The 16,266-nt window shown below is 43.6% G+C and overlaps 1 protein-coding gene across 10 annotated transcripts in view; it reads left to right on the plus strand.

Moving 5' to 3' along the window:
* MBD5 (methyl-CpG binding domain protein 5) overlaps positions 1-13,421 on the plus strand; it is a 125,985-nt gene extending 112,564 nt beyond the window's left edge. For 8 of the 10 annotated variants that reach the window (XM_084523284.1, XM_084523280.1, XM_084523289.1 and 5 more), the window contains 4 exons: positions 437-1,645; positions 6,815-6,927; positions 10,616-10,691; positions 12,817-13,421. In XM_084523284.1, coding sequence (XP_084379410.1) covers positions 437-1,645; positions 6,815-6,927; positions 10,616-10,691; positions 12,817-12,888 — 1,470 coding nt within the window. In that variant the 3' untranslated portion in view covers positions 12,889-13,421. The remainder of the gene's footprint in view (positions 1-436; positions 1,646-6,814; positions 6,928-10,615; positions 10,692-12,816) is intronic. The other 2 variants (XM_084523288.1, XM_084523281.1) reach the window with 1 other exon arrangement.
* The last annotated feature ends 2,845 nt before the right edge of the window (positions 13,422-16,266 follow it).

The raw sequence follows: 16,266 nt of genomic DNA on the forward strand, positions 1-16,266 counted from the left end.
AAAGAATAGTTGACGAGAAATACTGGAATACTTGATGGAGTTGGTTAGAGTTTCAGAGAAAAAAGGCGGGTGCTGTACTTCAGAAGAGGGAACCTCAGAAAAGAAAGAACCTGTGAAAGAGGAGATAAAAATGTAGTCTGAGCAGAACCTGCTAGGTTGTGTCATTGCATGCAAGGCATTCCTTCTGAACCATGAGGTAAAATCGTAACAGCTGATGGCTTTACTTTCCTATCAATTTTTAACTTATTTTTTTCTATCAAGTTTATCCAGCTTTAAGCTCCATAACTGATGTATAACCAAAGTAAAATCGTTTATATACTGTAACATCATAACCCCTGGCCACTATCCTGATTTTCTACTGAAGCAAAGTTTTCTATTAAAGTGGAGTTTTAAGCAGAATAGCAATTTCCATCTTTTCCTCTCCCTTTTTTTTCAGGTGAGAATGCAGGAAGATGCTGCTGTCCTAAACAAAAGGATGATCACTCAGATGGGAATGGCACCAGTTGCCGAGAGCTCCAACACTATGCTTCCTCCTTTCCAAGAAACATCTTGTGATTTGCAGCAAAGAACTGAACCATCTCTTGGACAACAGGCAAAGGATAACCTCAACGTCGCTGCTCAGGGTGATACATCAGTGGACGCCATCTACAAAGCAGTTGTAGATGCTGCAAGCAAGGGAATGCAAGTAGTAATCACCACTGCCGTAAGCAGTACAACACAAATGAGTCCCATTCCAGCTTTGAGTGCCATGAGTGCCTTCACAGCCTCAATTGGTGACCCATTAAATCTTTCTAGTGCTGTCAGTGCAGTAATCCATGGAAGAAACATTGCTGTTTCTGATCACGAAGGTAGGATAAGGAACACTAGAGGAACGCGAATACTGAAGAACTCAGAGCATGGTAAAAATTCAAGTGAAGGGGATGGGTATGAATATTACAAATCAACGAGTTGTAACACACCCAAAAAACAGTGGGAAGGGGAGCAAAGTCCTGTCAGTGAGATAAACAGATGGAAATGTGATGAGTTTCTAGACCACTCTGCACATATCCATAGCAGTCCTTGTCACGAAAGGCCCAATAACATCTCCACACTGCCATTATTACAAGGCGAGCAGCATCAGATACTGCTATCACAGCGAAACTGTCAAAGTGATAAAATGTTGGAGGAGAATTTCAGGTATAACAATTACAAAAGAACTATGATGAGTTTTAAGGAAAGACTGGAGAACACTGTGGAACGATGTGCACACATAAATGGAAATAGGCCTCAGCAGAACAGAGGATTTGGGGAGTTGCTGAACACTTCTAAACAAGACCTGATTCTGGAAGAGCAATCTCCAAGTTCCTCAAATAGCTTGGAAAGTTCATTAGTTAAAGACTATATCCATTACAATGGAGATTTTAATGCCAAAAGCATTAATGGGTGTGTGCCTAGCCCTTCAGATGCTAAAAGCATCAGTAGTGAAGATGACCTAAGGAATCCAGATTCCCCTTCTTCAAACGAGCTGATACATTACAGGCCGAGGACGTTTAATGTTGGCGACTTGGTCTGGGGCCAAATCAAAGGACTGACTTCATGGCCTGGAAAACTAGTAAGAGAAGAAGAAGTTCACAATTCATGTCAACAAAACGCTGAGGAGGGGAAGGTATATTTATATATATATGCACATATCTATCTCTCTTCTTATATACACGTGTACATATGCTTATACAAACCATAACGTATCAATGCTTTATCTTGGTCCTTTATTTTTTTAACTTGTCTGGTATTTTAATAGTACAAATTGCTTTTTTTCCTTCCATACTACAGCTTGCAGAATGGAATTCGTCCCCAGAATTGTTAAACTCACAGTGTGTATTTAGGTGAACTTAAAGGTGTTGTGTCCAAAGAAACTGGTATGATGTGTAAGGCATGTGGAGACTTCTAAAAGTGGTGAAAACTGCAAAAAGGAAAACTGATCTAATCAGATTGAGGAGTGTGTAATAAGTAAAATGGTGCTGACTGTCACATACAATGCTTGGGTACATGCATTTCACCATGAAAAGAGGTCTAGAAATCTTATAATAGTGAAGAAAGCGCTCCAATGTGCTCGTTTGTCCTAAAGTGCAGGGTTTTTAATGCTAATGGTATGTTTGTCAGAGAATGTATGATAAGTATTTTAAATTCTAGTCTCCACTAAGTGTGTAACATTATATTTTTGTAGTTTTCATAAACTATTTCACATCTTCTACATGTAAATGTTTTCAAAGTGCTATTTTAAAAAACGCCAATTTTAAAAATACGTAAGTAGAAAGCCAAAACCTAGCAAAGCATCATTTTACCTTTGTCATGAAGAAGTCAAACCGCTTAAAAATTACATCTTTTTCCTATACTCCCGACTAGCAGATGACAACAGTCATAAAAATGTAAGAGTATCCATAGCAGGTTGGACCAAAGGGTTCCTTTACCCATGAAGTGCCCAAGAGCCAATGCCCAGAAATGTTGAGGGGTGCTCTGGGTCCCAGCAATGCACAGCTCAGGGGTGCCACGAGCCAGAGCTGTTATCTCCGCGTTGTAACCAGCGCTGCTCTTCCTGCACTTGGTCGTGGAGTTATCTGAGGCTGATGTGCAAACATCATTTGCTCAAACAGTCAGGTCTTTGATGAATTGGTGGTATAAATATCTGGGGCGTTGTTTGGCTGGAATGGTTTCAACCCCAGTTCAAGAGAACTTCAGTCTCTCTCTCAAGGCTTCTTCCTTGATCTCCGTAGCCTCAGTGGTTTCAGGGAGCTCCCGTTCGAGTACTCTGAACAGAAGTATTTACTTTGGAGAAGTCACCGTGCTTTAATAACAGCACTTGCATGCTGAAGAGCTCATTCCTTAGAAAGATTAGATTCCCAAGGTACATATCACTTTTAAAACTGTAGGCAAATAAGTAACAAACAGTAAAGGATTAAACTGGAAAAATCAGGAGGTGAATAATGTCAAGGTCCCGTATGACTTATGAACACGGTGCTTGTACTGCATACGTCTTCCAAGCGTGTATTTGTGTTAACTTCACAAATTTAATTGCAAACCCATATTTATAAGATTGTTCTGATACATTTTAAGAGGTTTTTTTTAACTTTTATAAAGAGGTGATTTTTTCATTTGCATTCCACAGCAATTGTTTTAAACTTTACTCCCAGTTTGTGTTTACCAGAACGTGTGGTTGCTTTTGTGCAAACCCCCTTTCTTTAGTTCTGTTTCTTTTGTACAATATCTAAACACAATGTGTAACATCACATTTAATGGCATAGATTTTATTGTATACTGAAGCACAAACAACAGGAAAGCAACCTACGGATCCCTTCTCGACCAAGGAAATGCTCCGGATGCAGTACTGCCGAGGCAGCAGGAGAGACTTCCAAGTTCTTCATCAGGAAGTCCCGTGTAACAGATCCCCTCCCTTCAGAAGGCTGTCCCATTTCATGGTTGTTCTATACATGAATTTACATATTTATATATTTATTTATATATTTATTTATATATTTATATGTGTGTGTGGCTGATGCTCACCACCAAGCAGTACAGAGCGAGTGACCTTTCAGAGGTTTCAGGCTGAATTATGTGATGCTGGGAAATAGGAATGAGGTGAGAAGCAGTTTGAAACCGTGCACGGGCTGTATCATAGTGGTGTTTCTAGCCAAAAGCAGGCAGGAACTGGCGTGCACAGTGGCAGGCTGTGCACCTGGTCAAACATTCCTGTAATGTGTCGCACAGCCACGTCCTTCAGGTGTTTGGACAGCCTGGTCTGCAATAGAAAGGAAAACCAAAAATCCTTGAAAACCAAAAGGTCTCCAGAAAGCCTGCACTCCAGAAAATCCCCAAAGGTTGTAATTCATGAGCAGCAGTTTTGGAAACTTGATTTTCTGAGGAGCTTTCTTAGAACATCTTGTGACGTATTTGTATAATCAGATGTTAACTTCCTACGTGTAACATCGCTTCAGCTGTGCTCTGGAATCTCACTGTACATTGTATGCTCTCTGTTCACTGTATCGTACATTAATTTGGTGTTTATTTCCATTAAGAATTTGGGTGTTAAATGCAATAATACTTCTATGTGTCAAGCAGCTGGCACGGCACGTTGGTGAGAGCTGCCTTCGGTGGCCAGCCCCCGGGGCAGCAGGAGCAGCAGCTCCACCTGTCTGTGCTTCTGAGCCGGCTCCTGTCTCACTGGGAAGGTGCTGCTGATTTCTCTGGGGGGAAATTTTGCTTTTTGCTGCAATAGATTTATGTAAAATGGCATAAAAGCAGAATTTGGGCACCTTGTTTTGTAGTTGCAATAATTATCCGGCAGTTCCTGCCAGGCAGCCGTGCTAGCAGTCAGCCTCCTGTCTGTGGTAGCACAAGTTGATTTCTTTCAGATTTTACACCTAATTAGTACTTGATGCTAAAAAAATTACAATAGGAAAACCAGTTTTTGTTGTTTCATGATAATTTGGCTTCTGGATGTTTTTTTTTTATGGAGTGGCATAAAACACTGCACTCTTACCAAGCCTGTATAAATAATTGCTTGAGGAAACTGAGCTCCTCTCGTCCTAGAGATAAGAATAGGTGTGGTTTATCAGAGTCCTGAAAATCCAGTCTGTGTGTATCACTATTGTAAGGGGGTTTTGTAAATGAGGGGATGTGATATGATTAATCCCAACCTATTGTTACACTTGCTCCCAATTCCATGTTATTTTAACTTGGCACTACTTCAAACAAGTGCTAGCAGGTTTGGGTTTCTTGGCTGCTCTGCCATCACACAATTCCTGTAATGAAGATATTGATCCCTTTTATAACATAAGTCACTTGTTACCCAAATGTGGTACTGTTTGCAAAAGTAGTTTACCCTTTAACTTTCCTTTGCACCTGAGGGCAGACACGTGCAACACTCTGCAAAAGTTTGTTCCTCCTTTGTATGGATGCAGTGCCAGTGGAGTGCTCCCGGCAGCATCGCCACAAAGCGAAGGTTCAGCTTTAAAGAATTGGGATGTTTACGTTTCTACCATTAAATTCTGTGCAGTTTGAAAAATGTAAGCTTTTTCTGTAGCAGTTTTCAGAGGCACTGTAAGCTGTGGGCTTGAGTGTTAGCGTATCACACAGGGAAGCTGCATCCACTGCTGCGGCCGGGCCCTTCGCCTCATGCAGCTCCTGTGCCTCCTCTGTGCATCCTTCACAGCTCTGCAGCCTCTCAGTCGATTGCATTTCACCTGTATACATTTGTATTATTACAAAATCTGATTGGGAAAGGAATTGTGTGAAGTGTTTGCAGCCTGGCATTACCAGTGCACGTAGTTTGAAGGGAGAGGTGCTGCAGCCTGTAGCAGAATTGCATATTTTCCATGAAAGCAGAAACCTTGCCTCCCTGCGTGCAGATTTCAGCCGTAATGACTCGTCTCTTAAGTTCCTGAAGCTGCAGTAGTTCCCAACTTCGTTCTCAGATGCAGGAGTTCAAGATGTGAAATTTGGTCTAACCGTGTGTTTGTTACATTTGGCATTGTGTCGAGGGATTTTGACAACCTGCCTGCTGCTCATTAACTTCAGATCGTCACGTCTAAAAATCAGTTTCGTTGTGAATATAAATTATTTATTCATCGAAAGGTTGGCTTTAGATGGAAGTTGCATTCGAATTTATTTTTAGGATTGTGTGTAGGCACGCTTAATAAATTTGTATTTACGGATTTAATTTTCTTTGTGTCAAAATACAAGCTGTACTTTTTAATGAAACAAATGCTGTATAAGGTTCTTGTTAGCTTATGCAAATAAGGCAAGCAAAACATAACGCTACTGACAAAAACGGAATTTATCAGGTCATTTTCTTGAAAGTGATGTATTTTTAACGTATTTTTGTGGTTTTACAAGCAGAAATGACTGTGAACCAAATCAAAATAATATGCAGAGTTAAGTGGAATATTGTATTGTGAAGGCAGAGGACAGGATCCTACAGATGATAAAATCATTGCCTCTGTGTTTGTGGTGTTTGCTCTGGCACTAACTGGTGGTGCCCATGAGCACATGCTGTGGTCTACGGACAGCTCGCTTAAAAGATTGCAGTTCTGGGTGATCTCAAGAGAACCGAAATTTCCAGTGAAAGTGCTCCAAGGACCAGCTCGGCAGCCCTGTTCAGCACGTGCTCACATTCGGTCCTGACTCAGCAGATCACTAAAACTTGTGCTTAGCAAAAAAAATAAATAAATAAAAAATAAATAAAATTAAAAGCCCGTTCTGAGAATGGATAAATTAGCTGGCTAACCCAAGCAGTAGCTGAAAGTTGTAATTTCCTACTGCAAAAGTAGGGCGTGTTCCTCCTGCCCTCTCCCACCCCGATCTTTGTAAGGTCTTTGAGCTCCTCAGAGCCAGGACGGGGTTTGGCCGTGCCATCAGCAGCGCTGCCGAGCTGGGGCCGTACGTACTGCGGGCAGAAGGCGAGGTGATGTTAAACGTGTTGGTGTCGATGGCACCTGTAAAAGCTGCAGGATGTGTGTCAGGCACCTCGCTGTGCCAGGTAGTCTCAGAGACATCCCATATATTGGTGAAATGGGAGTACGGGATGTGAGACAACAGCATTTACCTCAATAATATAAAAAAAAACGGGTTCTAAAATACTGTTTTCCTTCTGTTTTTGTATTGCTATTAATGGTGTGGATATGTAGAGAAATTACAGCGTGTGGATATGTGTATGAGGGGGTGTGTGGAGCTATACCTTCATTTCTTTGCTGGGAAGGTCGGTGTCTTGCGGATGCGCTGAAAATTCGGCTCCTTAATAATGCATGTCTAGTACAGTAAAAGCGGTGTTTGATAATTGCAGGTCTGGGTAATGTGGTTTGGTGTTCATACCTTCACTCAGGTGGAGCCAGAGAAGTTGAAGACACTAACAGAAGGTCTAGAAGCTTACAACCGCGCCAGGAAAAGGAACAGAAAGTAAGTGAGCGCTCCTTCCTGATCAATAATGTCGTTCTGTTGCTGCCAGAGCCTCCCGGTTTGGGGACCCTGGCGGATCTGCCAAACAGAAAAGTTAATTTTCTGAACTCCTTGTGTTGGTTATGGTAATCACCCGAGATCTTTGATATCTGCATTTTTATTGCATCTTCTGATATTTACAGTAGCCTTTGTAAAATGTCAGCCTGCTTGTTTGAGCTTTCATGTGTGGGATTCTAATTTACGGCAAAAAAAAAAAGTTATTACATCAAAACTCTTCTGGCCAAATGCGCTTTTTAACACGATCTGCCCTTCTTATCTCTCCCCTCTCCCTCTGTCAGCTGCAGCTGCAGGCAGAGCACAGGTTTCTTCCAATAAATTTTGTTTCCCATTGCCAAGAAGCTTTGCAGCCCTCGTGAAGTCTGGCTGTGGGTATCCAGACAGCGGCTCGGTGCCGGGCTTCCCTCACACCCTCTGTGCTGCCTGGTGTTACCGAGCCTTTTAGCCTTCATTTACCAAGGTGCAGGGATGGAAAGCCTGTGAGACACTGAGCAGTAGGACGTGAAACAGAAAGCAGAGACAAAACGAGGCTGGCGTGAGGAGAAATCAAACCTTGATGGCTGTAAAAGGGCAGCAGAGCAGAGGTGGTGCTGTGCTCGGGATCACTCTGGGGCACTGCTGTGTGCTTGCTCCTGCACTGAGAATGCACTGAGCTGGGTGAGCGTCCTGCCCGCTCACACCGCTCGTCCTCAGCGCAGGAAACACGGGCTGAAGGGAATTAAATAATTATTTGTCTCCAGCTCCATTTAAGGTGTCAGCTTTTCCTCTATTTACACGTCACGCAGCGCTTACCAGAAATAGTTTTCATGCCACTGAGACAATGCCACGGTTATTTTTTTTTTTTACCATCCCCAAGTGCTGGAGCTGAAGGGTGAGCAGGGCTCGGGGCAGCCGGCTGCTGGCTCTGCTCCCCGACACGGTGCGTGCCGCGAGGAGGCGACAGCTGATCTGAAGGGCTGCTGAGGCTGGAAGGAGCAATACAGTCAAAGAAAACCTCCCGATTTCTGACTTGCAGTTGTATATTTGGCAGCCCGGGGGTTTAGACCTGCACGGAGCCCCGTGCCCTTTCTTGTGGCACTGCTGGTTCTGGGCTGGGGCTTGTGCACAGCAAAACAGCTCCAGTCTGGGGCCCCTGGGTGCCCCTGGCCCTAGGGTTCCTTTACAGCCCTTACAGGTTTTTGCCCAATTTCTCCCTGTCTGTGTCTCGTATTTCAAGTGGTTTGCTCCTTTGTTGTGGACCTGAGGGTAGCCCCTTCCCTTTTACCTGTGGTCTGTTCCCAGTTTATCTGAAGCAGCTCTTATCTCCTGATGGTCTTCTCCGTGATACGTGGCCTTGTGGCATCCTGTTGCACAAGGGTCCAAAACTTTGGAGGACTAAGCATTAGATATAATAGTTACACGTGGAATACAGCTCCTCTTAGTTTCTGTTGCCACACGGATAAGAGTGCCACTGACACAGCAGCACTGACATCGCGTTGGGCACTTCTGTGATACAAAGACGCAGGTGAAGAGGTTGAGGAGAAATTAGTTTTAGGAGCATGGGCCAACACTGCAGAGGTTCGGTGTCTTGAGCAGAGCAAGGTTAGCATCCAGACCCTCAAAATGGGTCAGCAACGTCCCTCCTGCTGGCTCTGCAGGGCACGGGTGTGCTCGCACGGCCTCACAGCACGAGCAGTGGCTGCACGACAGCTCTGGGACCTGCCCGCTGCGGGACAGAGCTCAGGGACTACCAAAAATTTGGCTCAGCTCACGGTCGTGCTTCATTTGGAGGATACGGATGGGTGAAATTGCAGTGGGCTCCAGCAGGACGGATTAAAGGAAAGCTGCTGGCACAAAGGTTGTCCTCTGCTCCTGCGGGAAGGAGTTCAAATCTGCCTCCAAAGCTTTTGGCCGTGAGAGGATTTCGGAGAAGCGATGTGCTGCTCGTTAACAGCAGAAAGAAACCACTCCTAGAGTCTTTTAAGTGGAGTTTGGCAGAAGTTGTGGCATTTGCAGGTTGGTTTGCATCACACATCACACCTGACATGAGTTTACCCAGTGCCAGGGTCTCTGCTTCGTTGTCGCAGTGGCTCGGCTGCAGTAGCTGGTGTTTGGGCGATGGGCACTGCTGAAACTTTGACTCACTCAGGGGCAGGTCCTCGTCTTCACGGTGGAATGCAGCTAGTGGAAAAAAAGCATCGGTGTCTTAAGACTACAGTTCATACCTTCAGCTCTGTTTGTAATACTTCTAAATGGCTCTTAACTAATAGCAAAAATTTCCTAAGCACCTAGTAAGGGTGGAAGTGACCTCAAGGGGTCATCCTACCCAAAGGCAAGGCACGAAGGAAGAAAAACATCGGGGAGAAATCTGTGTGCTGTGTAATACTGCCTTTGATTATCTTAATTGCTAGGGCTGTTTCATTATGACAGTGACAATCACCATAAATTAAGTCACATCAATCATTGCTGCTTTTGCTGTGCTTTCTATTGTGCTTACGGAGTAAAAATTTCCATCTCCAGCGAAAAGCCAAACCTTTGTTCTTCCAACACAGCAGCAGGGAAACCACCGTGCTGTATCCGAGCCTGCCAGTTTGTTAGAAGTGGTTGCTGCTGAGATGCTACCAAATATTCCATTAATTTCATCCTGAACATCATCCCAAATGCAGTTCTGTTACAGCAGAAATTCCAACTCACAAAGTCAGTACAGGATTTTTAAATGAACAGTTAAAAATGGGCAGTGTCCTCCGGGTGCCATCAGACGTCCTGCACGCTCCTGGTGCGGGCACATCTGGCCTGCCCCTGGTGCCACTGACAGCAAACGAAGCTTCTCAGTGCTATTTGGAATTAATTTAAGATTGAATTTTAGGCAAACGATGTTAAAAAGCAGTTCAGGTTGGGTTTCCTAACGTTGCTTAATTTTTAGTCAGCCAACCAAAATAGGAGATTGGGAAGGAGCAGGGGACAAATCCAATAAAGACGCGTGAGGCTGCTGCCAGAGCATCGTGGTGATGAAATAACTTCAGTAACTTGTGATCTGAGAGCTGCTTCTCAATGACATCCAAATCAGCATCGTTATCAGTCCTTAATACAGCTGCAGTACAGGTGGAGCCATCACGGTGCCTTTCTAGAGGTGATGATGCCACTAAGCAATATCCTGCTTGGCATTTATAATATCTCAGGGCATTGTCACTGGTCCAGGTTGCATCACCTGAACTTGGTTTTGTGAGCAGCTGAGCTCAGTTGATTCAGAAACCCATGTGGACGTGGCCAGCTTTGTATCAGAATCTGTATTTCAGATTATTTTATAATTTCTCCGGTTGGTTTAAACCTAATCAGGATACATCATTCTAAAATTCCTTTACCCCTGTTTGAACAAACTCGCTCAAAGCCTTGGGTAAACGAGCACAGCTCTGCGTAGCACAACGAGTCCTGCTGTGCTCCATCCCAGCTGACACAGCGATCCTTCTCCCTTTGCTAAACGGGAAGATTTATTTAGGAAGCGTCTCCTTCCTTGAAGGACAGGTCTGGTGCTGTAACAACCTGGGAGGCTCTCCGGATGCTCAAATGTGTCTGATGAATGAATGCATTTGTTATTAATTGTAAGTGTTTTTCTGCTGCTAAGTTACTGACTACATTCATTTCTTCTTCCTAGAAGTGGAAAGCTAAATAACCATTTAGAAGCTGCTATACACGAGGCCATGAGTGAACTAGACAAAATGTCTGGGAATGTAAGTTTCTTTTCACATCAGCAATAATTTCATCTGCTCTCTCTGTTTGTGCATGTGTCAGTCGGAGGCTGGGATTGTCGATTTGGGTTCCTTTCCGTAACTTTCGTTTGTGTTTTCTTAAGTAATGGGGAATTTTCGGTATTTTTCTTGCCTGACAAACTGTTTGCAAATGTCTAGTTATTCTGAAAAATGGGGAAAAGATGCATCATTTTAGCTGCATTGCCAATTATATATATTTTTAAAAGACCTGGGCATACTTTACACATGCAGCCTGATATTACCTTGATCAGTCCCAGTCCGGCTCACATTCCAGGGGTTTTCTCTGGCTGGGGACACAAAACCAGGCTCATTTGTTGAAACCACCTTTAAAAGCATCATTTGTTTGGGTATCAAACCCTTTGAATAAAGTTTTCCTCAGGTGACATGATAGATACTGTCCTGAAAGGTAAGTTAAGGAGGGTGTTCCTGCTAGCGAGTGTAACAGTGTAAATATTTTTAAAAGAGCACTGCTGTGTCAGCCCAGGATCTTTCTAAAGTAACATCTCTTTATATAATGTTCTTATCTTCACATTTACGTCTGTAATTCCTTTATAACATGCCAACAAGTGTGTCACTGTGCATACAACCTCCCATCTCTTATCACTGGTAATTCTGCCAATTATTAATTATGAAGCACTTGACTACGTAAATCTTTTTCTCCTGATATGCGATGCCCAGTCCTAAAGATGCGGGTACACACGCATGTTTAGAGGGATGAGCACGACTTAGGGGAGCTGCTGGAGCACAGGAAAGGAAATCTGAACAGATCTGCAGGCTGAAGGCTGGTTTCAGAGCCACCAAGACACCCTAAATAAGTTACTCAGTTGCCATAAGTAATAACAAACCCAAATCTTTTGCTTAAAGTTGTGAATGGATTAAATAAGATGGAGTTTTGATTTGAAACGTCTTCCTCTTGATGGGAAGGCAAAGGACGGCAGGACCTGGCTGTTGCAAGTGCCCGCGGGATGTGTAGGGCACACACATCTGTGCCACTTGCAGCACCCCTTAGACCTCTGGGCCGGCCCCTGCTGCTGGTGCCAGCCCCATTCCCTCCTGCACAAACACAGCAGTGCTCAAACCTCGCTGCGATTCTGTTTTAACTCAAATAGAGTTAAAATAGAATCAGGGGCTCAGGGGAGACTGCTCTAACAGGACTTGCTCATCTGGTAGTTCTGTAACACGGGCAAGCTGCTCCACCAGCCCGTGTGTCAGTACGCCACCTTGATTTATATTGTAATTATCTGGGCCCAAAATTCATAATCAGGTTTTGTTTCCTTGAAAATTACGATTCTTAGAAGCAGTCGCAGGGAATCAGCACTTCCCTTTTTAGCGACTCGCTGTTTTTTCAGCTGCTGCTGTTCAGTCATCAGCTACATCTTTAAATGAAAAGCATGTGCAAGCGCGCTAACGAGCTTAAATCATCATTTCTGCTGGAAAGAGCCAATAAATAAGTAGGAAACGTTAGCGGGCTGCAGGAATTCAGGAAGGAGCCCGGGCAGCGATGCAGCACGGTGCTGCAGGCTTTGTGGCTGCGCTGCTGGGGCCGGGAGCGGCGCTGAGCTGCCGGCTGCCGACAGATGGTGGTGGCACTCCGTGCCCGGCACACCTCGCCTGCCGCTCGCGCTGGGAAACTCCTGTGCTCGGAGCCACCTAGCACCAAACTCAAATTCAAAACGTTGCTTTAACACCGAGCTGGAAGCAGAGCTGGCTAATCGCAGCTTGTCCCTAATGAGGCTGCCGCAGACCTGAATTCGGCTGCTCTGATCTTTTTCCACCTTAGCAGTGTTTCCTCACTGTATACTTGCTACTTTATCACTAATGTCAAAATGCTTCATACAGATTTGTTTCGTGGAATTGGGCATAATCGCTGCTTGGGGCTGAGCTCCTCGTTAGGCAGTCGGTGCCGTTCTGCAGTGTTGGACAGCTCTCCAGCTCCCCTTTCCTTCGGGCTGTGTAAATGGGAAATCCTGAGAACGGTTTTGTGGGGCAGCCTAGCAGCATCCCAAGCAATCCCGTAACTCGTTGATTTGTGGCCGGGTGCTTTGAGCAATGTCCTTTGCTAACTTGTGAATATACTTGTTTTTAGGTCCACCAAATCCCACAGGGAGACAGACAAGTGAAGCCTCCAAAACCCAAGAGGAGGAAGATCTCTAGATAACATTGAATGTCTTTGTTACTGGTCCAGTACTTATCAAAACGAACGTGCACATAAGTCTATATGTAGGTATTGGTATAGACGTGGTTATATCAATATTTATATGAAGACAGATAGACACCACCGCAGGGTGCTACGTGGAGTAGTGGTACAATATTTTTGATGAGTAGGAGGGATAGCAGTTGCTGGATAAACCAATCAAAGCTCTTGAAAGGTTACAGTAACAATGTCAGATGATTACTGATTTTTTTTTTCTATAATACTAAAATTGTGATTATAAGAAATAGTCCAAATGTTTCTGAGAAATTTTCATTGTGTATATAGATAATACAGAATTTCATGGTGATATCTGAAATGTAAATATTGTACAATATTGTCATGTACAAGCGTACCTAATGCACACTTTATCTTTTATTGTACAAAAAAAAATAGTGTACAAAATTCTTTGGTTTCTATTGAGTACACATACAAGAGACTACCAGTGTAAAGTGATAAATAAAAATACAGCCTAAATGCTTTTATATGATAATGTAAAAGATGCTGTTTTTGTATTTAACAGCAGAGAGAAGGCATGATTATGTAATACCTTAATTATGACATACACTTCACGCCACTGAGTGTTCATTTATACTGTCTGTTTGGAATGAACCTTGCCTGGAAGTACTGTACTCCATTCAGGTCTCTGTAGGAGAGTGCAACCTTGCAGATTCCTAACGGGACGTGGGATCACAGCTCTAATTAATAACTCAAAGGCTGCAACCATCGGTTGCGTTTTTATTTACTTAACTTTTAAAGTAGAGTGCTGTAGATTTTATTAAAAAGAAAAAAAAAAAAAGTAGATGAACTACTTTAGTCAGCCATTTCTGTAGTTAAAGTTTCATAGCCACCTGATAAACTAAAACAGTTTCTGTCCCCAGTAACTCTGACCCCTCAAAACCCCTAGATTTATTAGCCTAAATTATCTAACGTCATTAACCATCGCGTTTAATTTTGATGGGGCAGAGGCCCTGCTTAATGATGTGATCAGTGCCGAGTGCGGTTTGGTTTTGCAGTAGAACGACAGGGCACGCTCCGCAGCGTTCAGAAAAGTGATTCCAGATCCATCTCACAGTATTGAAACAAAAAATCAAGGGTGGCTTACAAAACTATTAGCAACAGTAATTTTTATCAGTATTATGTAACATATCAGATTTATTTTATTTAAAAAGAATTATTTATACCATTAACAGATTCTTATATATATTAATGTGGCTGAAATGTGCAGGTTAAATCTATTAACCAAATTATTTATGTTATATTAAGTGAGAAATGTGAAACATATGTAGAAAAAATTAATACACTACAGATTTAAAAGTCTAAAGCTATGAGCCATTATAAAATTAACGAACGGAAGTGTAGCACAACATTATTTCCATTTTAGTTTTTGTTTTTTTTCTTTTTGTTTTTCAACGTGGATGGCGGCGATGGTGATGGAAGCCATGGCATCCTCTGTCCTCGAGGCTTCCCGAAATAATTCACCATTCCCGGTCCCCGGGTGGAGTCATTAACCCCCCCTCCTCCTCGCCCGGGCCCGCCACCTACCTCAGGTCGCCTTTCTCCCTGAGCTCCCGAATCTCACTCCCGAGCCACGGACTGGCAGCGCTCGGCGCCCCGTGAAGCCGCTGGCAGTGCCGGGAGCACGGCCGCCCCTCTGCCCGAGCCCCCCACGTCTCCGCAGAGTGCCAGGACCGAGGCCGGCTGCCCCCGAGGACCGCGGGCCCGCAGGCTGCCCCAGCCTGGGCTCTGGCGTGCCGGGGCACGAAGCGCTCCCTCCGGGCTCCGCGCTTCCTCACGTCCCGCAGAGCAGCTCCCAGTCCTTCCCCAGCCCGAGGGATCGCAATAGCTACACTGGCTACAGGGGCCTGGAGGCAGCAGCCCTTCCTTCCTTCCTTCCTTCCTCTCTTCCTTCCGCGGGGTAGGTTCATTTGTCGTGTGTGCAACGCCACGGTCCTACACGCAGACTCATGTGGAGTGATTCTTTTGTGTAGCGTAGCTGGCACCTTTCTGTCACGAGTTGCCGTGTTTGTTCTGTTGGAAGCGTCGATGTTGTCCCTGCTCCACGCCCGCCTGCTTCTCCGCTGTTTGTCCACACCTGTGCGTTTAACCAGAGACACGGGGGTGCGTGCGAGGGTGCGTGCGTGTGCGCCTGGCTAGGTCAGGTTATTGCCCCCTTTGCTTTCTGTCCCGGAGCGGAGTTTGTACCGACCAACCCTTCTTTTGGCATTTTACCGAATTAGGTTTGTACTTTCTCACCGATGTATACTTTACATCAGTAGGCTGTGTAAAGTATTTTTGTGCACTTGGTTTCATTGGTTAATAATGGCATTGATGTGGGTGCTAGGAGTAGTTTGTTTCAGTCCATACAATTTTTTTTTTTCTCTTTTAGAGTTTTTATGGTTTCATGTAAGCAGTTAATGTAAATATTGTGAGCATTACAGGTCATGCAGTGTTGTAACATTTTAAAAAATGTTGCACCTACTTTACGATTAAAAAACTGGTCACTCATACTTGAATTTTGCCCTTAGAGCCATTTCTTTCTCTTTGCATTAAAGCATAATATACTTTTTTGATGGAGGCCCAACCCTTCTTTCTACCTTATTATTTTTTGTTTAATAAATCTATATTTTTTCTAATAGAAGACTTAAAATGAAAATTTAAAAAAAAAAAAATACTTTTTGCCTACTTTCTAATTTAAGAGAGAATTCCTATATTTAAAAGGTGGAAAAAAAATACTCCATTGTGGAAAGTGGAACAACGCTTTTCTTTGTCATTAACATGGCGCAATCACCCCGAGCTGAACTGGCTGAGCACAGCGAGCCCACAAAGTCGATCAGGATCTCGGTAGCTTAGGGCACTACGTGGTTCTTTGAGGATGTAAAGTGTTGCATATTCTTGTCTATTTATTTATTTATTTATTATGCTTTCTTTTGCTAAGTGGGTGACAATGTGGTTGAGTCATTCGGATGACATTCAAATTAAAGAAAATATTCCTCTTTCTATTATGGTGCATTTTGTGAACACCATAAAAATATTTTCATTTATTCCGATGGATTTTCTTCATATTTTCACTTCTTAAAGAGAACGTTTTGCTGGTATCAGCTGCAAAAACATTATCCACGGAGGAAAGAAAAAAGAAAAAAGAAAAAAAAAAAAAAAAAAAAAAACAACCCACCTCTGATGTCCCAGGTCTATCATACTCACAGTCTAAGGTTTTAGGGGTTAGAAAGAACTTCAAGGTGTTTCCTAAATCAGGTTTCTAAGTAATGTGATATCCTTTTGGAGTCCCTGAATTTGCTGGTATAGAGTTGTTAGAGGGCTCGTGGTGGACTGAATTACCTTAGG

Source organism: Aythya ferina (genome assembly GCF_964211825.1).
Source record: "Aythya ferina genome assembly, chromosome: 6".
Classification (NCBI taxonomy): Eukaryota; Metazoa; Chordata; class Aves; order Anseriformes; family Anatidae; genus Aythya; species Aythya ferina.